At 46.0% G+C, this 25,233-nt stretch overlaps 2 protein-coding genes across 3 annotated transcripts in view; one reads left to right on the forward strand and one right to left on the reverse strand.

The window, feature by feature from the left end:
* SLC31A1 (solute carrier family 31 member 1) overlaps positions 1–19,431 on the reverse strand; it is a 30,204-nt gene extending 10,773 nt beyond the window's left edge. The window contains exons 1-2 of one of the 2 annotated variants that reach the window (XM_056109528.1): positions 19,303–19,365; positions 18,451–18,510 (exon numbers count right to left, since the gene is read on the reverse strand). The gene's annotated coding sequence lies outside the window, so the exon portion shown is untranslated. Of the gene's footprint in view, positions 1–18,450; positions 18,511–19,302 lie in introns of both variants that reach the window. The other variant, XM_056109527.1, reaches the window with a different exon arrangement.
* Positions 19,432–19,654: 223 nt separating this feature from the next.
* FKBP15 (FKBP prolyl isomerase family member 15) overlaps positions 19,655–25,233 on the forward strand; it is a 60,563-nt gene continuing 54,984 nt past the window's right edge. Inside the window, exon 1 of the mRNA XM_056109512.1 lies at positions 19,655–19,797. Coding sequence (XP_055965487.1) covers positions 19,745–19,797 — 53 coding nt within the window. The 5' untranslated portion in view covers positions 19,655–19,744. The remainder of the gene's footprint in view (positions 19,798–25,233) is intronic.

Consider the following 25,233-nt stretch of genomic DNA (forward strand, 5'->3'; position numbering starts at 1 on the left):
AGACAAAAAGGTAAGACTGGCAAGGCCCTTTCAAGGCCTTCACTGGGGTATTCAGGTTAGAGTTCCTGCATTTGGAATAACCCAAGATTCCCTGTTTGGGAATGCAGATTTGGAGCAAAGAGCTTCTGAAGGTCAGGAAGGGCAGGAAGCTCCTGTCCTGGCCAGGTCCTTTCCCTCTAATTAGAAGGCACCACCATTCCTCAAGCCCTTAGCCTTTTCCTAATCAAAACAGCAAATCACTGACTAGAAGGATGACCTTGGGGAGAGTGTAGTGTGACCAGTGCCACTCTTTACCTCTAAATATGTCCTCTATCTCATAATCTCATGTCAACCCAAGAGGAGATGTCACCCCTCCTGGTCAGTTGAAACACCCTCAGCTCTCCTCCAAGCCTGGGGCTCTCCAGTTAGGAATTTAGTACCCTTTCTCAAGAGTTGAGTTCGGATATTACAGAGCATAGCATATCATTCTGCTTCCGGTTCCCTCTCAGTAGCATATATACAAAAAGGTTTCAAAATTTCCTACCTGCTGGAGGATGATAGAAAAGTTTCCTCTCTTCCTGCCCACCCAAGACAAAGACTTGGCTAGAAGGTAGATTTTTTTTTTTTTGGTAAATGTTGACTTTCTAGTAAAAGAAACTAAATGAAGGACGATCAGGCAATCAGCAAGCAGGCTAAATTCTGATGCCCTTCCTGAGTCTTAGCACTGATCTTATTTCTAATAAGTTTAGGGTAAGTTTCAGTTTTCCTGGTATTGCACCACGTGGGATAAGAAAAAATGATTCATAATGACAATCCATGGGGATTATCTTCACAAAAAGACATTGTCCCTCACATTTTCCTTTAGCTCTGATGTAATCTAGAGCCTCTGAAGAGATTGTCTACAGTTGTCTTCCCTGACTTTCAAGATAAGGGCATTAAAAAAAAATACTAGGGTCATGTTCCTTTTCATACCTATAAAGCAATTTAGCCAAGAGATCTCTCTGAGTGACTCTCCTGCTTACTCTATTATGATGGTGACTTACATGCACAGATATGAAAACCTCAAGGTCAAAGGCGTACAATACCATAAACTGGGAGAATTATACTTCTGGACTGTATACACAAGACCAAGTGACCAGTTTAACCAAACTAACCCTGCTTTTTGATAAACCCATAGGAAATTAATAGAAACTCTGGGAACCATCTGGCTTAGTTTCAAGTGATCATACATACGAGAACTTGAAGATTCTTTGGCTGCCTTCCTGAATTCTACACTCCTCTTTCAGGGAGAGGTAAAGGTGACAGAAATAAAGGAGATCTTGATACATTATATATGGAAGTGGGATTTGAGTATCTGCCCATAACTTCGTGTTCCACTGTAAGATAGTTTAAAACAGTTTTCCAGAAAATGGGATCCTCCCTCTTGAGCTTTTATTGTTGTCCCACTCATCTCTTAGGCCTGGCCTCGTAATTCATATTCATAATTGTCTGACTATAACCCCAGAACCTTTTGGATATTTTACCTCCTTTCTCTTGACCCATGTCCTTGAAGTGATTATAAATATGCTTAACCTACCAAGCACAAACAAAAAGCATTTAAGAATTAATGGGGCCAGAGTGACAATACAGGAGGTAGGGCGCTTGCCTTGAATGCGGCAGACCGTGTTCAATCCCTGGCACCATATATGGTTCCCCAAATCCATCAGGAATAAATCCTGAGAGCCAGGAATTATCACTGAGCACAGCTGGGCATGAGCCAAAAGCAAAAAAAAAACCAAACAAACAAACAAACAAACAAACAAAAAAACTAGCAACAAGAGTTGAATGAGGGCAAGAAACACAACGTTTTATGTTTATAAGTTCACAGCTTCATAACTAGAAATGTCAAAGATTTATGGTTCCTAAAAATCCCACTACAGTGTAGTAAGAGCAGTAAGTAAAATGATGCAGTGGGGGATAGCATGACAAAGTGTACTACTTCAGAGTTTAACAGGATCCCCTGAGAATACAGTTCATGGAAAGAAACCAAACTATTCAGTTTGCATCCTCAAGTAATAGCAGAGTCTCGGCAGTGAAATTACTCGTACATCAGACTAATAGGCCGCATCAAAAGTAACCAGCTGCCAGAGACATGAAGGGAAAAACTACTTCAAACAATTAAACTTAAAAGTTAAAGAGTCGTCATTTATGAGTGGCCAATGATCCAGGCAAACGAGAAAAGCTGCATGGATTGACAAGTTTTAGAATAAAAGAGCAGCTATGAGTTAGAGTGGGTCATTTATTCATATTCTTGGCTAAAAACATCGATTTCAGTAAAAGGTAATTCTTTTTAACCATCCACGGAAAGGACAAAAGGAAATCAGTAATCCGATTGTAATCAATCAGAAAAAGAAACTGGTTCAAGGTAACCCGCTCCTACCATCTCTTTCACAGGTGTTTCACAGGAGGTCTGTACTTCTACTCAATCTAATTAAGCTGCTCAGGCTGAGCAAAGGAGACGAGAAACATGTTGGAGGGCTCTCATTTTCAAGATAAAACATGCTAAAGACAGACTTAAATCCTGCTTTATATATAGTCTCTAGGGATCCCGTTGTTCATCGATTTGCTCGAGTGGTCCAGTAACATCTTCATCGTGATAATTGTTACTGTGTTTGGCATATTGAATACGTCACGGGTAGCTTGCCAGGCTTTGCCGTGTGGGCAAGACACTCTTGGTAGCTTGCCGGGCTCTCCGAGAGGGGCAGAGGAATTGACCTGGCCAGGCCGGCTGCGTGCAAGGCAAATGCCCTACTGCTGTGCTATCGCTCGATGTTTCCTAAAATAAATGGCGTTTCTCTGCTCTCCCCTGGGGTAATTTAGACATGGACGTATTTTCTAATATACTCATGAGTAAACTTAGATTTTCTTTCTACCTCATGAGCCTAAAATCATGCTTTTTGATAGATTCGCTTAGAAATTAGTCAATTATTTTATACTGAGTAGCAATGTGTATGTAGTCAGTATACTGAATTCAACAGACAAGCTGAGACTTTTCAAAATGATTTGTTGGAAGGGTATTACATATCCATCTTATTTTACTTATTTCGGAAGACCAGGGTACGCGATCCCAGAGCTTATCTTACATTTACATTCTCTATTCTATTTTTCTTTGTATTTTTGTCAAATATTTGTTTTATGACAAATATGTGGGCTGTAAACAAAAGCTCATATCTGTTTCTAAAAATGGAAGAAAGGAAGAGAATGCATTGCCTGTTAAAGACCTTTACGTGGCTTGAAATGCCAGACCCTGAACCTTTCCCTTTTCCCCTGGTTTTTGGACCAGACCTGGTATTGCTTATGACTTCTCCTACCTCTCCTGAACCCAAACCCCAAATATGAATAAAATCAATAAACATAAAGTCTTTAGGACACTAAATAGTGCCAAGTGTCATGTAGAGAAATTGTAGAGAAAACAGCAAGACTCAGAACAACTTCAGTGTTCTACATGTGGGGTCAGAGAAATCTAGGATAGGTAAGTCGCTTGGCTTGTACACTGTCGACCTGGGTTCAGTCCCTGACACTCCATTTGGTCCCAAGTCCAACCAGGTGTGATCCTTAGGCACAAAAAGGGTAGTAAGCCCTGAGCACCACTGGATAGGGTTAAAAAAATTTTTTTATAATTATAAAATGAATAAAGTTAAAATGAATACTTAGGCCATCACTGTTACAACTGACAGCTATGAAACAATGCTATTTCCTCCTTATAAACACAAATTCCATGATCTTATTCTAGTCATACGATAGCTCTTCTTTTTTCAGAGGAACTAAGCAAGGCACACAAAGTTTAATGTTACACTAGAAAATTAGTCACAATTTGGTATCCTTGTATTTTGATCCTGGTCACTGTTTTTAATCCCAAGAATGATGATTTACCTGGCCTGTTTTTCATCAGCAGCTACTTTATCACAAACAAGGGCTTCCCTAACAATACTCTGGGTCCCCTTTATTCTGTACAACAAAGAGAAATCAATCTACCTAAGGTATGATTCTATTTATCTACTCAAAAAATTCCACTGCCTACTAACCTCTCTATTGTCTACTGGCCTCTTTGTTCTGAAATCACAGAGCCCTGTAAAATAAAGGTTCCGGCCAACCTTTCTGCTGAGTTTGTGTTCTTGCCAACCCAGCCCAATCACTGTATCACTGTATCACTGTCATCTTGTTGTTCATCGATTTCCTCGAGGAGGCACCAGTAAAATCTCTTTCGTCCTGTTACTGTTACTGTTACTGTCCTCCTGTTGTTCATCGATTTGCTCGAGCGGGCCCAGTAACGTCTCCACTGGAGACTTTGTTGTTACTGTGTCTGGCATATCGAGTACGTCATGGGGAGCTTGCCAGGCTCTGCCGTGCGGGCGAGATACTCTCGGTAGCTTGCCGGGCTCTCCGAGAGGGGTGGAGGAATTGAAATCGGGTTGGCCATGTTGGCTGCGTGCAAGGCAAATGCCCTACCACTGTGCTATCGCTCCAGCCCCTAAGATTTTAGGAAGTGCCACATTCAAGGCTCTTTCAGAGTCAGGAGAATGAGACCCATCATTGTTACTGGTTTTTGGCATATCGAACATGCCACGGGGAGTTTGCCAGACTCTGCTTCTGCTGTGTGGGCAGGATACTTTTGGTAGCCTGCCAGGTTCTCCATAGTAGAACTAGATAAGATGTGGCGCAGCCGCGTGCTTCCGGGAACTGAGTTTTATAGTCTCTGGGTCTTGGCCGTTGATGGGATTACGCGGCGCCAGGGGCAGTTGGTGGGTGTAACGCCTACATACTGGAAGATGGGGGATCTGGGTGGAGGATGCCCAGTCCCAATCTGAGCAGGCTTGGAGATCTATACCCCGGGTACCGCACACCTGGCTTCCTCTGCTGGTTCCTTCATGTGTGAGGCTCGTCCGAATGTGTGGAGAGTGGTCTAAGACCACTCTCCACCCAGCCCAATAGATAAGGCTTTTAGTCTTCCAAGGATATGTCTAAAACCTCTAGACATTTATCATAAACTGTGTCTTTCCTAACAACTCTGACTGGGAATAGATCTCACAATACCCTAAGTGGTTCGATGATCTTTTTATCTGTGTGTATTTCTATCACCCTAACAAAAGGCTATTAGGGGGGAAAGGTGAGAGAAATGGAGGTACTTCTCCAGAATTCTTCAACTGGGCATTGAATGACTGCCATTAAAATACTATTTCTTGATCCAGATAATTGACTCGGGGATGGAGCGATAGCATAGCTGATAGGGCATTTGCCTTGGACGCCGCTGACCCGGATTTGATTCCTCCGCCCCTCTCAGAGAGCCTGGCAAGCTCCCTGTGGTGTATTCAATATGCCAAAAACAGTAACAACAAGTCTCACAATGGAGACATTACTGGGCCCGCTCAAAATCGGTGAACAAAAGGAAGACAGTGCTACTGTGTTAAACAACAAGATTGGAATGAGATGGATGAATCATTTTTTCATCTACATGCAACTCTTCTGCAATTGAAACCTGAGTGCCCTGTCTAAAATTTGTGTGATCACAGAATCTCACTAAGACTTGGAAGGGGGAAGTAAAGGTAAAGGTAAAGGCCCTCCCGTTGATCGTCGATTTGCTCGAGCGGGCCCAGTAACGTCTCCATTGGAGACTTTGTTGTTACTGTGTCTGGCATCTCGAATACTCTCGGTAGCTTGCCGGGCTCTCCGAGAGGGGCGGAGGAATCGAACTCGGGTCGGCCATGTTGGCCGCTTGTAAGGCGAACGCCCTACCCGCTGTGCTATCGCTCCAGGGGGAAGTAAGGCAGATAAATCAGATGAGGTTGATTACTGTATCATATACCGAACCGGAAATCTGTTAAAAACCAGTATTACTTCGATTAAAAAAAAAACCCACTGGAAGAACCTTTGAAGTTATTACATGGAGTATAACATATCAAATCTATACTGTTGATATGTCCTAAGGCGATTTTGTGAGGTAAGAGTACTGTTTTTGGAAATATAAGAAAGTAAATCCTGGGAGTCACAGAGATAATACAGCAGGTAGGGCCTTTGCCTTGATTATGGCTCACCCGGGTTCGATCCCTGGCATCCCATATGGTCCCCCAAACACCACCAGGAGCAATTCCTGAATGCAGAACCAGGAGTAACCCCTGAGCATCACTGGGTGTGACCCCCCCAAAAAAAAGCAAGCAAGCAAATCCTCTTTCCAGACCCAAAAAATTAAAATTGTGCTGTTTTCCCCCCTTTCTCCTATTGGCCAAAGGGAGATAACAGGATCAGTACCATGCACTAGCAGTTCTCCATGTGCTGACCACTTGAATGTACTTTACAAGCCATAATTTATATCTTGGACTGTACTAATTTCTGTCCAAGAGAAGGAAACCTCACTATCTTCAACTTCTGATAGTGAGGGGCCAGGATAGAGCTTAGTAACAGGAACCTGCATGTGGAGGCCATGGATTTGATCAAGAGAAGTTTACACAGTCTAAGTAACTTGTATCAATTAAACATTTATTTGATGCTTACTACCTGGCCTTTTTATGTTACACTTACTTCTAGCTCTGTACTCAGAGGCCATGTAGGGTGCTGGGTATTGAACCCAGGTCAACTACCTGCAAGGCAATCACCCTACCTGCTTGTACTATTGCTCTGATCATTGTATTTCTTTTTGGCTTATATCTTTCCCTATAAAATTCCTTTGCATCTTCCCATTCATTTTTAGGATACATAATAAATAACATTTAAAATGCATCAGAATTTGGGGCTGGAGCGATACAGTAGGTAGGGTGTTTGCCTTGCACACGGCCAACCCAGGTTTGATTCCCAGCATCCCACATGGCCCACCAAGCACCGCCAGGAGTAATTCCTGAGTGCATGAGCCAGGAGTAACCCAGCAAGCCAAAAAAAAAAAAAAAAAAAAAAGAGAAAGAAATTCCTGCCATAGAGGCAAGTTTGGTCTGTGTGTGTGTGTGTGTGTGTATGGGGGGGGATTCAGAGAAATCATATTTGATGGGCCAGAGTGATACTATGTGAGTAGGACACTGCGGCGCACACAGGCTTGATCCCAAGCATTCCCAGGAGTGATGTCAGTGATGTCTGAGAACAGAGTTAGGAGTGACCCTTGGCTATTGCTGGGTATAGTTCAAAACAGAAACAAACAAATAAAACAACAGAGGAATGGCCTTTTAAAATCTGTTCTCATCTTTTCTTTTTTTTTGCTTTTTGGGTCACACCCGGCATCGCACAGGGGTCACTCCTGGTTCTACACTCAGGAATTACTCCTGGGGGTGCCCAGGCGACCATATGGGATGCTGGGAATTGAACGTGGGTTGGCCACGTGCAAAGCAATGCCCTACCCGCTGTGCTATCGCTCCAGCCCCTCATCTTTTCCTTTTTCCTGATTGCACTCAAACTGGAGTACATTTTCCAAAGCCAAGGATAAGAACGGTCACTAGGTTTTTAAAAAAATGGGCTGGAGCGATAGCACAGCAGGTAGGGCGTTCGCCTTACAAGCGGCCAACATGGCCGACCCGAGTTCGATTCCTCCGCCCCTCTCGGAGAGCCCGGCAAGCTACCGAGAGTATTCGATATGCCAGACACAGTAACAACAAAGTCTCCAATGGAGATGTTACTGGGCCTGCTCGAGCAAATCGACGATCAACGGGAGGGCCTTTACCTTTACTTTACTTTATTGATAAATAGTATTTAAGTATATAAGGGAGATGTACTTCATCTACAACCAGAGCACCCAACGCTTTATTTAAACGTTAAACATCGTGGTTTACAAAGTTGTTCACGATGACTTGTTACAGACATTCAATATTTCTTTTTTCCTTTTTTTTTTTTTTTTGCTTTTTGGGTCACACCCGGCGATGCTCAGGGGTTACTACTGGCTCATGTACTCAGGAATTACTCCTGGTGGTGCCCAGGGGACCATATGGGATGCTGGGAATTGAACCTGTGTCAGCCATGTTGGCTGTGTGCAAAGCAAACGCCCTACCCGCTGTGCTATTGCTCCAGCCCCAGACATTCAATATTTCAACACCAATCCCACCACCACTGTCACCTTCCTTCTGCGTGGTTATTAGTTAGTCTGCATCAGAAAAAGAAAAAGAAGTCAACCAAGAACTAAAATGATTATGATACTTGCATTGGGCAGAACCTTTTCACTATCATTAAAAAAAAAATTCCTCTCTGGGATTTGGAAGGTATTTTGATGTACTGTGATTAGAATCTGAGTTGCAGTAAGGGGAAATGATCAATTTTCTCTAGTTTATTTTTTCTAGATTAGCTGTGAGATACAGGAATTGAACTACCAGAAAGACAGACTGTGAATAGGCAGTGTACTGTTTCACTAACTCTTTGCATAAAGACATGACAGGGTGTCATTCTCAACACGAACAATGAAATACATGTAATCCTAGCTGACCTCTCCAGGGTATGTCTGTAACCACTAAGTGCCTTTTCTGAGATTGAGTCTGATACCAAAAATTAAGTTTGAGACCCTGAACAGCCCATGGGGTGGGGGGGAAAGGAAACTGCCTAGGAAAAATATTGTTCTCTTTCTTTATATGGAGGATTTCCAAGTATGCGAGGGAGCGAATTACACTCATTCCCTAACTGGTAAAACTGTACCTACAGGTTGCGGGCCCTTGGGCAAATTGCTTAGTATCTGCCTCAACTCTAAAACCAGGTCAATAAAAGTAGCCTGCCTCATTGGGTTGTTTTAAGGACTATTAACGATGAATTCAAGAAGGTGACAGCAGAGCAGTTAAAAGAGAAAGCAAGTTTTCTCTAAAATAAGAACCACAATAGCAACTCCTTGACAGTGAATGTTTAATTTGTTGAACACAGACTGATACACATCAGGGCTTTGCCACTAACTCCTCCATTAGTTGAGTGGCTCCCACACAACTCAGGAAATCCAAGTCACTGAAGGTTAAAATGGTATCAAGGGGCTAGAGTGATAGCACAGCGGGTAGGGCATTTGCTTTGCACGTGGCCGACCCGGGTTCAATCCCCAGCATCCCATATGGTCCCCTGAGCACCGCCAGGGGTAATTCCTGAGTGCAGAGCCAGGAGTTACCCCTGTGCCTCGCCGGGTGTGACCCCCCCCCCAAAAAATAGAAGATAACATAGGGTAAGGCTCTAACCAAAGGAGTTTGTTCCGTCCTGCTCATTGCGCAATAGTGTTATGGTTCCCCCATCTGCAAGCTCTCTGAACCCACGTTGGAGCTTCATGGTATAGGCGTGACTGACCACAGACCACAACAATGGCCTAAGTGACAGCATTCAATCTTCAGCCCCTACCTGCTCCTAGGAGAGGAGGAAGGAATGGGGATCTGGAAAGGTCCTACTTATTTATTTTTGCTTTTGGGGTCACACCCAACGATGCTCAGGAGTTTACTCTTGGCTCTGTACTCAGGAATTACTCCTGTTGGTGGTCAGGGGACCACATGGGACACCAGGGATCCACCCCGGGTCGACCACGTGCAAGGCAAATGCCCTACCCGCTGTGCTACTTACTATCCCTCTGGTCTCTAAAGGTTCCATTTTATAATGAAGGAAGCTTCCCTGGCACCAGTCCCCATTCCAGAGGTAACCTCAAAGCTTTCCCAAACCCAATTAACATAACAGATACCATGACTTAGGAAATGCTAAGGGTTTTAGGAGTGGTGCCGGAAATGGGTCAGAGACTAAACCTGTATTTCATAAGGAAAAGACAATGTATCACTGTAGAACTGTCCTCAGTTGCTCCCTTTGTTCATCAATTTGCTCCAGGGGCCCAGTAACATTGTGAGACTTGTTGTTACTGTTTTTGGCATATACATCATGGGTAGTTTGCAGGGCTCTCTGAGAGGGGCGGGGGAATCAAACTCGGGTCAGTCGCGTGTAAGGCAAACGCCCTACCCACTGTGCTATGGCCCTAGCCCTAGGAAAATACAATATCTTAGGGAAAAAGCACACAAAAAAATTGAGAACCATACTTTCTCATTTTTATATTTGTGAAAGACCTCACTCAAAACACTATCTTGAAACGCAAATACCAACATTACATTATTTTTTCTGCAAAATCTTTTCCATATTCTAGACTTTTGAATGGGTATTAATTCTACTCCTTAATTCTTGTGTGTGCGTGTGTATGTGTGTGTGTTCCACACCCAGTAGTGCTGGGGTAACAATGAGTGTTGGGATTCAGAATTCCTGTACACACTCTAGCCCTCTGTGCTACATCTCCCAGGGGCCCCTGACTTATTCTTAATCCTAAACTCCAAGACATAAACAAATATAGCACCTTGAAATTATAAAAATTAAATTATATTCTTGAAACTAATAGCGCTTTTCCTGCATCTGTCTAAACATGCAGAAAGAAATGAATGGCCAATCTAGCTTGTGTTACCTGGTGGCAATTTTCCTGGGGAAGCTGGCATTGAAAAAATACTCCCATTTAGAAAGGCGGGAAAATGAGAACAGTGGGACATGCTTGGGTATGTATGGTTGATCCTGTAAGTCTACGCTCTAATAACTAGGAGTTTCTTGTATACTTGAATCATTTATCTCAGAGTCTCTGAGTACTCCAAGTCAGCTCACAAGTGTCTTCTAAAATCAGAAAAGGCAACACTAATCAAATGCCTCTTCTAATGCATGGCTTCATTTACAAGCCAGAGCCTCATTCAACCTCAATTATTCAAAATAATTCTACCTGGGAAAATGTTACACTTTGAAAACATCACTAGCAGCAGTACCTTGAAGAGGGGAGAGCAAAGAAGGAGAACACTGCGATGGGCGGAGAGGAGAATTGGTCAGATGTGGGTTGCAATTCAAACACTTTTTCCCATTCCATTCTGGAACAAAACACATACTCCAGCTTGGAATGTGTTTACTTTGTAGGACTCTTCCTCTCATATTTACTAAATGAAACTTTGCACTTAAAAAAAAAAGAAAGAAAAAGGAACATTTCTCGCTACCCTTGTGTTTTAAATAATGAACCATGCTTACATATTTCCTAATAAATTTTTTAAGTCCAAAGCTTTTATTTTACAGAGAAACTGACCCCCATGTTATTTAATAATGACACTAATAATATGCTTCTTAGTAAACTGTACCCATAACATCTGCTTCTTACAAGGCTTCTGTAACACGAGGCAAACCATTTTCTCCAAGCCTCCCATTTCTTGATGGTCTGCTGGGAAGCCGTTTAGTAGGAGTGCCTGAGCTTAACATATCCTGTTGGGTGGCAAATACACAGGGACTCCTATTTCTCTAGCCCACTCTCACCTTTCTGTACAGAGAAGATCAAGTATACTACTACATTCTTCACAAAAGCTTTAGGAAAGCTTTTATTTGCTTAGTTGGACTAGGACAACTCAAATTTGATATGTCAGACAAACAAACTCAAAATGCCTTTACTTATGCAATGATAGCAAGGCCTAAGTCCAATGGGGAGTGATCTCTCAACTACCATACTCATTTCTAATACCTTTTGTTGCTCGCTAAGCCACATGCTAGAATAAAGTAATCACAAGACAAACCCTTTCATCTTCTTCCTGGATTTTCAATGGGCTAACCATGAGAGTTTTAGTATGATTTATGTAAAGACTTAGGTTTTTTATATATTTTTGGTATATACGGCTAGAACCCAGGCCTCATGCAGGCAAGTATATATGCCTTACTGCTGACCCATATCCCCAGTCCAATCAGTGCTGTTAAACGTGACAGGGAAGAGAAATTACTTAACCAGGCATTAAGGACCTAAGCTTTAGATCTCAGTTTACCATATCTCATCATCTGGTGACATTAAACAAATCACCCTAAACCCAACAAGTGTAGGTTTCCTTATTTGCAAAATGGATATAATACCTATCCTGATGATCTCAGTTGTGCGGCTCAAAGGTGAGAACCATCTTTTATGTGAAAATAGCTTTCTAATTCTAAGGCATAGTAAATAAGAAACAGTAAACGCCCACTTGTTCATTAGATGACAAAATGCATTTCTGAAGGAGGGGACCAGACACATGGGGCTCACTTTTGAGTCATAACAAACAGCTTCTTCCAGTCCGATTTAAAGCACTAGCCAGAAAAAAGCACTACCCAGGGGCTGGACAGGTACATGCTTTGCCCACAGGAGACCTAAAATGGATCTCTGGCACCGCATTGTCTCCTGAGCACTCTCGAGAGCAACCTCCAAGCTCTAAGTCAGAAACGGCACCTTTGGGCCAGGGCGGTTGCCTTGCATGTGGCTGACACTGGCTGCACCCCCCTGAGCTCTCTGCCAGGAATGACCCCTGAGCACAACGGTAGGGATCCAAGTACCCTGGGTGTGGCCCCAACCACACACATGCCCTGCCTCTCCTCCTCCCCGCGCCCCCGCGTCCCAACTATACATCACTTGTTGTGGTTCCAAAACCAGAAACAGATGAATAAAAACACTGATCAGACATACACACTGGGAAAGCTTTGTTTCAACAAGGTCTTGCTTGTGTAAACTTTCCTTTTAGTCTCATTACATAGAATTTCAATGGTCTAAACTGCTATGCAGTTGGTTTCCCTGTGACAAATACTAGGGATTAATTTAGGTAACACTTCGACTGTTCTTCTTTCTCTGGTCTCTTAACAAGGGATTATTTCTTTATTTGGTTTTTGAGCCACCCCCAGCGGTGCTAGGGGACCACATGCAGGGCTGGGGATTGAACCTAGGTCAGCCATGTGCAAGGCAAGCACCTGACCCATTGTACTATCACTCCAGGCCTCTAATAAGATTTCTGGGCAAAAATGTACAAGGCTAGAAATGAAAAGAACTTGTTCAACAGCTCACGATACTGCATGAGGTGGTGAGGAAACAAGGGGGCTTAGGAGCCAGAAAATGTTTGGAATTTACTATCTGTGGGGCCTCTACGAACTCTTCATCACTGATTCACCCAATTTCGATATTAATTCTGTACTGAGTAAGTAAAGGTGACTGGAGTTCTGTGCCTTGAGAAGTCCAGTCTGATGACAGCATGATACATACAAATAACTAAAACATAGGGTGAAATGTACTGCATAAGTCTCTGAGAAAAGATTAAAAGCCATCAGAAGAGAAAGAGGAAAGAAATTGGGGGCTCTGGATGCGACGCTAACAGCGTTCGTGTCTTTTCTTTTTTGAAATTGACTATTTTATTTTTTTTGCCTTTTGCCTTCAGGGGTCACATCTGTCAATGCTCAGGGGTTACTCCTGTCTCTGTATTCAGGAATTACACCTGGCGGTGCTCAGAGGGACCACCCGGGATGCTGGGGATTGAATTTAGGTCAGCTATGTGCAAGGCAAACATCTTACCCCGCTATACTATTGCTCCAGCCCTGTCTTTCCTTTCCTAAGCTGATGGTTCTAGGTACTCTCATTGCTTCAAAAATTCATCAACACTCCAAGACTTTTTTTTTTTGCTTTTGGACACATCTGACTGTACTCAGGGCTTACACTTGCCATGCTTGGGGACTATATCAGATGCCAACATACGAGGCAAGAACCTTATCATTCTGGTCCCTCAGAAGACTTTTAAAAAGAATATATTCTACTCTTCAGGGAAAGACTCAACCTGACTGAAAAGATCCCCTAACACTTCACTGGTTGCTAGGTTTGCTGTCAGTGTGTTCCCTATAAATCATTTTTCTTACTGACTTTTGCAAATGCAGGTTTCCAGCTCATTACTCTGTATTGTACACAGTCATCAGCCTACAAAAGCAGACTGTACACAAAGGCGAGGGCTTTGTGTAAAGGAAAAGAGGTAGGGTGGAACCTCCTCAACCCTTTCCTTCTCTGCGGGGCTTTGCATTCCTAGGATGGGCCCCTCCTCTCCTTGGGATGTCACCTAAAGCAAGAAACGATATAACTCAAAGCAATAGGACTTCAAAAGGATTTCCTTCCCAGTAGCTACTATAAGATCCTTTTTGGCATACACAGCTCGCTTTAAATGTATTCAAGTAACAGGCTTTTGAAGAGTTCTCATTCTTAGTCACAAATTGCAGATGTTCAAACTGTGTTAACTTTTTTTCTCCCTTGGTTTATGGGCCCCACCCGAGGGTGCTTGCCTCACACCTGAGCACTTTACTCCCTGAACTCTCTCTACGAGGAGGGATTTGATTGTGTTAAAAGGCAGCAGGTGCAAGTGTAGGTGACCCCTCAGCTTCCTCTCTTTTCATCAGTTAACCCTAGTTTCCTTTAAATGGACCTTCCCCATCTAAATCACCTAGTTAAAGTCACTTTGTTACTGTATGAATGTGAAACAGTTCCTAGACACCTCATCCTTTTCTTGTGCATCTAGTAAGGAAGGTTCGGAGAAGAATCAACAGAAGAATCAAGTAGGACCAAGGGAAGAGCATCAGAGTTCTAAGAATATGGCATCGTCAATCCATCCATCCCTGGTTGTATATACAAATATACATATAAATTAATGCATTAGAATAATAATTTCATTGTATTTTCATTCAGTCTGGGCTGGAGCGATAGCACAGCGGTAGGGCGTTGCCTTGTGCGCAGCCAACAGGGCTCTCCGAGACCCGTGACGTATTCAATATGCCAAACACAGGAACAAAAATTGAGACGTTACTGGGCCCGCTCAAGCAAATCGATGAACAACGGGAGGACAATGTTTGCTTTGTTTTTGTTTGTTTCATTCAGTCTAGAACCTTTGCATTACTCCACTTTAGCCTGAGACCATCTAAAGAAAACTAAGATTGAGGGGATGAAGAGTACAGCAGGTAAAGTGCGCACTTAGAATAAAAAAATCCATTTCTTACTAAGCAAAGTCCAAACGTGGATCTTTGTTTTTGGGTCACACCTAGAGGTGCCTGGGACTGAACCTGGCCTCCTACAATGCATTTTAGCCCTTAGAGCTCCCCAGCTCTCCAGAACCATACCGTTCAATTTTAAGCAACAATTTCCCTATGGGTAGTGTTGCCGTATACGCTTAGCAAACTTGCCCTCAAAAATTCTCTCACACCATTCATCAGATACACCCTAGTTCTGCTTTCGCCCAGTAAGTTGGCTTGTTTTATCAAAGATGTCAGTTATCTTTGTTCACCGAATAAGTAAGCTCTAGGTCCTCCTTGCTGGCAGGAACACGGAGCAGAGCTGGAAGCAATCGCCAGGCACCACCAGGTGCAGTCCATAAACCAAACTCAAAAAACCAAACCACAGAAAAGAATGCAAGCTTGTAAACTTAATGAAAGCACCAGCTAACACCAAATTCTACTACCTTCCAGGCATTATTCTAAGTACTTCACACAAATAACTCATTCCCTTTCTAAGAGAATGCTGGGGAAGGGGAGATGTCCTTTGGATCTCTAGGTCCCTTAAGCAGTCCTTAAACACTGCACCGGGAGTAGCCTTCAAGTACCACTGGGTGTACACTGCCCCTCTCCCCCAAAGAATCCTATGACTAAGTAATGTTCTTATTTCTCAAAGGAATATTGAGCAATTTGCAAAAACTTGAACAAGAAATGGCAAAGCAATTCAACGCCAAAGTAAAAAATTTTTATAGGGACCTGGTGATGCTCTTGGACCTATGAAGTGCTGGGCTGACATTAGGGTCTCAGTTATTGCAAGGCATGTGTCCCTCCCCTTGAGCCATCTCCCTGCTGTCTTCCAGAGTTTAACTACTGGGGCCAGGGGCCAGAGATCTAGTTCAGAGGGAAAGAACTTAGCCTTGCATGCGGCTGCCCCAGGTTCGATTCCTGGTACCCCATATGGTTCCCTGAACCCAACAGGAGTGACCCCTGGCACAGAGCCAGGAGCAAGCCCTGAGCATGGCTGGGTGTATCTCCCTCCCTCTCCCCCCCAGCAAACAAACGAAAACTACTGGGACCAGGAAAATTATTCCAAGAGATGAAGCCATGCGCTTTGCATGTGGGAGCTCTGGCTTCAGCCCCGGAAAATTGCTAGGAAAGACCCTTCAAACCTTGCCAAGTGTGGCCCAAAAGCCAAAACAAACAAAAAACCAAACAATTCACCTCTTCATACCAAAGTCCTCAATTACGCTATTCGGCCTGTTTATAACTCGATTCTGTAAAACCAAGCTGCTTTTTTCCGTCTTTTCCCTGACTTTATTATATTTGAAGGTGGGTGAGCCACACCTTATTGTGCTCAGGGGGCCATGGATGGTGCCAGACTGCTTGTCTTACACACACCTTAAGCCCTGTACTATCTCTTCAACCCTCTTCTTCTATTTTTGTCAGCCAGGGATCAAAGCAAGGCCTCACATATGCAAGGCAATTGTGAGCCGAGCTATATAGCTGATGCTGCCTTGTAATTTCTTTCATTTACTTACTTTTTTGTCACAACTGGGCAGGGGTCGAATCCAGCTCCTGGGTTAGGCGCGGGCAAGGCAAGTGCCCTACTGGGTGGTACTATCTCACTGGCCCCCACCACCCCATCAATCTTAAAGTAACTGGGTGTCATCGTGTTCCAATAAAACTTTATTTACTGTAACTAACTGTGGTAAGTCACTGTAGAGGCAAGCCGAAAGTTCAAGTTTGCAGACAGCTTTTCTTTCTCACCTAAAATAAAGCTTAAGCCAAGAATGGAGGGGCTTGGTCCAGGCGGAAAGGACTTTGACCTCTACTGGAGGGTGGGCCAGTCTTACCACGGAAGGAAGATGGAGCCTCCTGCTGTGCCCTTATCTGACCCTGAAGTTGTCACAGGGGGTCAGTGCCTCCTCCAGGCTCCCTCCGCTTACTCCTACTAAGGGCTTCCATCCAGCCTTTTGGCAGTGATGAACCTGACAGCATTTTTTCCTACGGTGTTTCAGTATCCAAAAAAGGTTGATTCAGACTTTAGGATTCCAGCTCATCTAAAGCCCCCACTCATGAGTGTAAGATAAGAATAAAAGGGAAAACATAGCCCTGTCTGAATGTAAGGTCTAGATCTAGGCTAAGTGCTTGTAACCTTGCAAGCAGGTAGCCTAATCTGATCCCCTGTGCCACAAAAAAATGAAAAGAAACACAAAGGTCTAATGATTGAGGTTGTTTTGGTGCCAGGAGCAATCCTAAACCTCATCCATCTAGGTATGTGCTCTATTACTGCAACACAACCCAGGGCCATTTTGAGAATGTGCTGGGGAAGGGAGGTAGAAACTGAGCTAAGTTTTGGGGGATTTGAAGCCACACCTAACAGTGCTCAGGACTTACTGTTGGTGGAGCTTGGGGAATGGCATGTGATATAGGGATCAAAACAAGGTCCACAGTATGCAAAGCCTTAACCCTGCCCCTATCTCTTCAGCCCCTGAGCTATGTTTCTTTTTGGGCGCCCCTCCTCCTCCTCCTCCTCTTCCCAAAGTGGCCAAATTCACATTCTTTCTTTGGGCACACCCAGCAGTGCTCAAGGGCTATTCCTAGGAGTGCTCGGGATTAAATCTGGATTTCCTGCATGTAAAGTATGCTCCCAGTCCACTGAGCTACCTCTTTGGTCCTAAATTCAACGGACTGTTATGTGGCCCACTTGTAGTCATTAGATGCATCATTGCTTTGACACGGTCGGCTCTCACTCCTCAACCACAGGAAATGGCAAAAGTAAACCAAAGAGAGCAGCCCCGATCCTCAGTCTAGAGGAAAATTCTAATAAAGAAAATGAGCGGCTGGAGTTCGATTCCTGGTATCCCATATGGCCAATGAGCGCTGTCAGGAATGATTCCTGGGTGCAAACCAGGAGTAAGCTCTGAGCACCGCTCGGAGTGGCCCCAAATCAAAAAGCAAACACGGAGAAACCAAGAAAATGAGTGCTCTGTATACTCCTAGATAGCCTATTTCCCTTGTCCCCCCTTCCCTAGAGCTTTTTAAACAAAATCCATATAGTCTGTAACGGGTACAGCATTTCTGAATTTTTCTGGCTGGAAGATACCGATGACCGGCAAGGGCTACTGCGAGGTTTTCTGGGTCACATGGGGGAAGAAAAAGATAAAAAGCAAGGAGAGAAAGCTAAGAGAACAAGAGAACAGGATGAATTCCATTACCCTTCTAACAAAGAATCAACAGGCACCCATTAGGGCAAGAAAGCCAAGTGTCTTTAGCATTGCAGAAACCAAGATATGAATAAGAATGTAAGCTCCTGGGGCCAGACTGAGAGCTCAAAGGGCTGGGGGCAGCTCCCCGGCCCAAAGCACAGCTTTCGCTTCCCTGGATGAAAGTTAAAAGCTCCTTTCCAGGCGGCCCTTAGCATTTACCAGCGATGCACAAGCCAGGCTGGACAAAGTGCACAAAAGTATAAAACTGTCTGGGAGGGAACCAAGAGTCCCTTCAATTTCATAGCGACAAAAATAAAAACATTAGATAAGAGGCCGGGCTCGTCCCAAGCGGAGAAGCCTGTAAAGCAGGACTCCAGAGTTCCCTGGAAAAAGTGTGCCTGAGTGGGACCTTCACCCTCTCACCCTCCGCCTGGTCTGGGCCAGGCCTGGAGACCCTGCCGAGAACCGTAAGGGGGGACCAAGCAACACTTACACAAGGCAGCGAAAGGGTGGATGGACACTGAAGGCCGGGGACAGTCTTGTTGATTTAGGTCTGCGGCAGGAAGTGAAGCAAAACTCAGGCCGAGGCTGGGGCTGGGTTTTCCAGCGTGGACACACACTGCCCGGCTCCCCATGGACCCGGGACGGGGACCTCCGCTTGCCTGCCCCCGCCCGCGCCCAAAGGAGCCCCCGACATCTCGGGGCGGGGAGGACCCCGCGAGGGGCTCCCCTCCCGGGCCGGCGGGGCCAGTCCACGACCGCTCCCGGCAGCAGCGCGCGGCGACGGAGGGCAAGGTCCCCCCGGGTCGCGGGGGGCGCGCCCGCAGCCTCGCCCTTTGCCCTGTGACCCCGGACTCGTCTTGTCACTCCCGCGCTCGCTCCTTCGCTTCCCTCCCGGGGGAGCCCGGGACTCCGAGGCGACGGGCACGGAACTCAAGGGCTCCCCGCGCTGCTTAAAAAAATAAAAAAATTTTTTTTAAAAGAAGCTTCCTGACCTCACCCGACCGTGCATGCAAAAGGCCTGGGACCCCCGGCCCGCTCGGTAAATAACCATCAAGCGAAGAAGAAGAGAAGCGGGAGGGGCGCCCAGGACCGTTTCTCAGCCCTGGGAAACTGAGGCCCGGCCCCCAAGGTCACGGCGAAGCTGCCACTGCACGTGGGGGTGCTGGACTCGGAGGCTCCAGTGCACAGATGACCTGACCCCCCTCCCCTCCCCTCCCCTCGCCACGGGCCCGTCCTCCGGCGGCCGAGCGGAGGGTGGCGAGGAGGGTCCCCGTCCCCGGGCAGCAGGACCCGGCCCCGCGGCCGGGCGCCGCGAGGAGGAGGGCAGGGCCGGAAGCCTCACCTGGGAAGCAAGATCGGGCGCCGCCGCGAGAGCCTTCCGCCCCGAACCCCGAGCCGCGGCCGACACGAGACCCCGCGGAGCCCCTCGCCTTCTGCGGGGCTCGACGTGTCCGCCGCCGCCACCTAGGCCTCCGGGTCCCGCCCCCGCCACGCCCCCCGGCGCCGCCGGCCAATCGCCGCGCGGGCTCCCGGAGCTCCCGCGGGGAGCGGCCTGACGTCACGCGGCGCGCGCCCGCGAGCTCCTCCCACTCGCCTTGGGCCCGCCTCCTCCCTCCTCCCCGCCCCCCGCCCCGGCCTCGGCTCCGCCCCCGCGCCCGCGGCTCGCCGGCCCTGCGCTGTGCGCCCTGCCGGAAAGCGCGGACGTCGCCGCGGCCTTTCGCGACGTCCAGCAGGGCCGGGCCGGGCTCGGGCTTCCTTCCCGCAGCCGGGCGACCGCGGGGGCGATGTTCGGTGCGGGGGACGAGGACGACACCGATTTCCTCTCGCCCAGCGGCGGGTGAGTGAGTGAGGGAGTGAGTGAGGAGTGAGGCGAGGTGGGCGAATGGTTGCACGGGGGCGGGGGGGGCGGTCTCTCCTCAGACCTCTTCGCGACTTCCGGGTCCAGACCCTCGGCCGTTCCGGGCCTCTTCACGTCCCAGAATCCCGGCAGGACTCGAAACTTTTTTTTTTTTTTTTTTGCATTCTAGGAGCTGGCCTCTCCCCTCCCGCAGACGGCCCGGGTGGTTGGCCTTTTGCATTCGGGGTCAGTCTCTTCTCGAAATGGATGGGCGGGGGCGGGGGGGCGGGGGACTGCCGAGGAGGGGCCGGTCTCGGGATTCGCATGAGTCACTGAGGTCGATTTGGAGACTTCCTCTTGTCCGTGCACCAAGCAGTGACCCGTGAGGACCGACCCTGGCGGATCAGCTGCAGCACCCCGCGAGGCCCAGCCCGGGACGGGGTCTGTGTGATGCAGAATGAGTCGTTTCCAGCCCTGGTTCCTCTCCGGGCTGGGCGTGTTCGCTTCCGCCCTTGCACGCCGAATCCTCGACGGACCGGACCGGTCCTGCTTTCCGCTTCCCGCGGTTCGTCTCTGCTGAGTTTCCCGGGGCGGTGGCGGGCACAGCAGCGAGTGTTCAGGAAGCGCCTGTCGGAATCAGCTTCAGACTCAACGCCAGGGACCCTCGTGCCCCCGCCCTGTGAAGTTGCTTGGCGGACAGGTCCCCTGCAAGCAGGGTTTGTCCTTTCCTCAAACGGCACGGACTTTTCTCCCGTGTTGGGGGAGCGCGCAAGTCCACCCGCTTCGAGCTTGTGAGCTGCCAAGCTTGCAGATCCGCGCAGAACCCTTCTTAGGACTTGCATTTAACGGAGCAAATAGGGAGCAGTGATGTGCAACATCCCCCAGCCCCCTTTCTAAGCTGCTGTGTCTGCCCTCGTGGCTTCCAGTTTGGAGAGCTCAGAACATGCAAGACTTCACAGTGATCCTCTGGTTCTCCCTTGGTCTTAAATAGGCTCTTTTGTCTTGCCCTTGACCGACTTTCAATGACCCATCCTCAAGTCCTCTTTCTCTCGCGGACCCTCTCCCACCCTCCCCCAATAGGCATCCTCCTGTTGACTGAAACTCCTGATAGTGAAGATAGTATAGGTAATGACGGTCATGTGTCTTCTCCAGATTCCTGATCTCAGATAAGTTCTTGTGGCTCCACCATGCTTTCCTATACTAGCTCCCGAGGACCTGAAACTCCTCTGTTCCAGGCATGTGACCCAGATACCACCAACGGAGTGATAAAGGGCTTAGTAAAGTAAGGTTGTGCAGATAACTTACCTTGTTCCCCTTAATAACTCGGGAGAGAGCGAATGGAACTGTAGATGGAGAATATAGAAAGTCTCACAGACATTTTCTCAGATTCAGCTATTCCTTTTTTTCCCTCTTTTTTTTAAGGAAGTAGGACTTATGACATTGGACATTGCAGCTGCGTTTCAGTTCCTCATTTATGATTAACTATAATTAGACTTGCTTAATACTTTTCAGCTATGTAGAGTTCATTATATGACTTTTCTGGATTCGAGAGATAATTCAGAAGGCTGAGTGCAGGCTTTACATGCAGGACTACCGGGTTTAATCCCTGGTCTCTTGAACACCCCTCGGAGTAACCCCCAAGCACTACGATATGTGACCACAAAATCCCATATATATTTATATGTATATCATGTATTTGTTTTTATATAAAGCTATACATATGTATATTACCTTCCATTTAGAAAATTCAGACCTATTAGAAGAGATAGTGCCCAGACTACCTGTCTAGATTATTGACATCTGCCTCCCACCTTTGACAGTGAAGCTTAGGGGGTAAAGCACGTGCCATGTGTTCACGATACCTTTATTTTATTTATTTTTTGGAAGGGAACACACGTGGCAGTGCTCAGGGGTTACTCTGGCTCTGCACTCGGGAATTATTCCTGACAGCCTGGGGGATCACCTGGGTTGGCAGTGTGCAGGGCAACCGCCCTACCCCCTGTAAAATCACTCTGGCTCCCAGTACCTGGGTTTAATCCTTTAATTCCTGGCACCACTTTAAAAACATTTTCTTTTTCATTTCTAAGTTCTGAAAGCCCAGGAAAGTTGTAATTATGAAACAATTTTTATTCCCTCTTAACCATTTCTCTATCATTGTGATTTAGAAATGAAGAAACAAGGACCAGGGATGCTCAGTGGTGACTCACTTGCCTTGCATGTGTGGAGCCCTGAGTTCAATCCCTAGCACTGCAAAAGAAATAAATGAAATAAGTGTGTGTCCTCTCAAGTATGTGGTACTTGACTTCAGCTAATACAGAAAGGAATAAGGCATAGTTTCTGCCCTTTGGAAACTTCCAGTTTAGTAGAGTGAAATCAATTCAGTAATAATAGTCACAAAATAATTTAAGAAAAATGGGGCTGGGGAGAGGGCAGACCTTCAAGGCACCCCCATGGGCCACTCTGAGCAATATTCAGCCAGCCTACATCGGATGGTCTGCTGTTTGGGCCTGTTGAACTTCTCTGCCCTGCAGAGTTGGGGTTTCCAAGGCCACAGCTGGTGTTGTGGGGAGCTTCACAGGTGCAGGGGTTTGAACTCGGATCTCTCTGCAGACAAGGCAAGTGCCTCTGACCAGTGAGCTCTCTCCCCTGCCCCCACAAAGCATTTTTTGGGAAGTTATTTGAGTTTTAGGTATTTGTGCTTAAGTTGAAGATGCACATAGGAAAACCTGATTGGTATAGTAGTGCTAAATCTCCAGTATAGAGTTAGGGGAAAAAATGATTCAGAGCTAATCACCGGAAAGCATTTGGAGTACTGTGAGCAAAGGGAAAGCCTAGATTTTGACATTGATTCTGTCTGTTGTTCAGTCACTTGCCATGCTTGGGGCTCCCTACCCCAATCTACTAAACACTAGGTTTACTGAACCAATAGATGCTTGAAGCTCTGGTTCATAGAAGTACCTTAGCAGGACTAGAGAGATAATACAGAAGCAAAGGTGCTTTCCTTGATGTGGCCGACCTGGAATCAGTCTGAGTCAGCATTCCCTGTGGTCTCCGAGCCCTCCAGGAGTGATCCCTGAGTACAGAGCCAGGAATAAGCCCTGAGCCCTGCTGGGTGTGGCAAAAAAAATAAAAGTATTTTAGCAATTCCTCTAATCTCTAATGGATTGAGATAGTAGAAGTGTATGTAACTGGTATTTATTTGGTTTTGTTTCTTTCTTTCTTTTTTTTTTTTACACCCTGTGTTACCCAAAGTTTACTCCTGGCTCTGCACTCAGGAATTATTCCTGGAGGTGCTTGGGGATATATGGAATGCCAGGGATCGAACCTGAATCAGCACTTGTTAGCATGCAAGCCCCTGGCTTTGGGTCATGCGATTGGTGGTGCTCTCAGGACCTTGCAGTGCCCGGGATTGAGTTGATGCCTCCAGCCTACAAACCACGTGTGTTAGTACTTTGAGCTATCACCTCAGTCCAGTTTTCTTTCTTTCTTTATTTCTTTCTTTGTTTGTCCTAAAGGACCACACCTGGTTTTGCTCTGGGCTTACCCCTCGTCTTACATGGGGATTACTTGGTGATACTTGGGACACCATATGCAGTGCTGTGAATCGGACCTGGGTTGACTGCCTACTGAATAAGCATCTCAACCATTGTGTGCGCTCTCTCTCTCTCTCTCTCTCTTAAATAGTGCACAGGGTTCACTGAGGCCATACCTGGAATGGGCCATACTACGGATTCAGGCGCATTCTGGATGTGTGCCGTGCTATTTGACTTATCTCCCTGGCCCCTCATTTATTTATTTGAGAGAGGAGAGCCATAACTGGGGATGCTCAGGTGCTATTTACTGTGATGCATGGAGGACCATGTGGTACTGAGAAGTTAACCTGGGTCTCCTGCATGCAAAACATGCAAACTAACTAGACTCTTTTTTTTGGGGGGGGGGGACACACCCAGCAGTGCTCAGGATTTATTTTTGCTTTGTGCTCAGGGATTACTCCTGGGGGGCTGTGGCATCGGAGATCGCATGCAAGGCAAGTGTCTTACCGGCAAGCTACCGAGAGTATTCGATATGCCAGACACAGTAACAACAAAGTCTCCAATGGAGACGTTACTGGGCCCGCTCGAGCAAATCGACGATCAACGGGAGGGCCTTTACCTTTACCTTTACCCAATTTACAAACAAGAATATATGCCTCTAAAGCTACTCTCTTTGTTGCCCCTGACTCTTAAGCTACCTCTCTGGCTCTGAAAAAATTTTTATAGTGAAAGAAGAGGAGTGTAAAGCTAAGGATAGGTAAGATCCTTAACAACTAAATGCATTAGCTGTCATTTTTAATTTCCCGAAATTCTGTTTTATTCATTCCGTGCTGTGCTAGGAATGAACCTTACTCCCAAATGCAGAGGATGCACTTCAGTTTGAGACATTTGCCAGACTTCTAACTTTATTTTAAAGTTACGTTAATGTTTTAATTAATTAAGCACTACCTCGTGGAGCCCAGGAGACAGGAGAGGAGCCCTCTGGCAATTCTCGGCTAACTTGGCCAGTAGTTCAATGTGAGGGTCTTGAAGATGTACTGCTGTGACCCTGAGGTGTTGGGGATTTACCCGGGCCACTGTGGTCGTGCTCATGGGGGCTGGCAGTGCTCTGAGAACATGTACTGTGGTAGGCATTAAAGCAGTCAGCAGCTTTACAAGGCATAGCCCCTAGCTCTCTGGTCCCAACTTTGTTCCTCAAATGTAATTAATGCTGTAATGACTTTTCCTTTGGTTTATAACCATAGAGACTCAAGGCCAGAGTTAGCAAGTCCTTTCTTGCTAACATAGTTAGGAAGATTACGTATAATTGAGAATAGTTTAGAAGGGGATAAGTGGTAACAATTTATAAACAAGAATGTATGCCTCTAAAGCTACATGTGTAGAGTTTATTTTAAAATGTTCATTGAAAACAATGATCTGAAAGGTAATTGGGTTGACTTAATTCTGGGATTGAGGGATTGATTTTTGCCATCATCAGTTGTCCTTTAACATCTATAGGAACACAGTTTACCTCTGTGACTTTTTTTAAATCCCCTTTTGGGAAGTTGGTGGGGGGGAACCCTGGCAGATAAAAAAAAGCAACTTTTGCGGGTTTTTTTTACTTTTGTGAAGCAAGGCAGTTTTTATTTCAACTCACTTAGATGTGAAAGGAGAGAAGAGAGAAAGTACATGTTGTAGGCTTCTCCAGAGTGGAGAAACCAAAGAGATACAAAGAGACAATCAGGTGAGATATGTGTTCCAGGGAGAACAAGGGCTTGAAGAACAAGCCCCAAACTGCGAATCTTCTACATAGTGTTTACTAAAGCTAACAAAAACTTCCTTTTCTTTCAACTATCCATGCATGAGCTAAGCTTTAATATCTTAACTAGGTTATAGGCTTTGTACATTTTTCACTGCATTAAAG

Source organism: Sorex fumeus, unplaced genomic scaffold (genome assembly GCF_029834395.1).
Source record: "Sorex fumeus unplaced genomic scaffold, SorFum_2.1 ptg000285l, whole genome shotgun sequence".
Lineage (NCBI taxonomy): Eukaryota > Metazoa > Chordata > Mammalia > Eulipotyphla > Soricidae > Sorex > Sorex fumeus.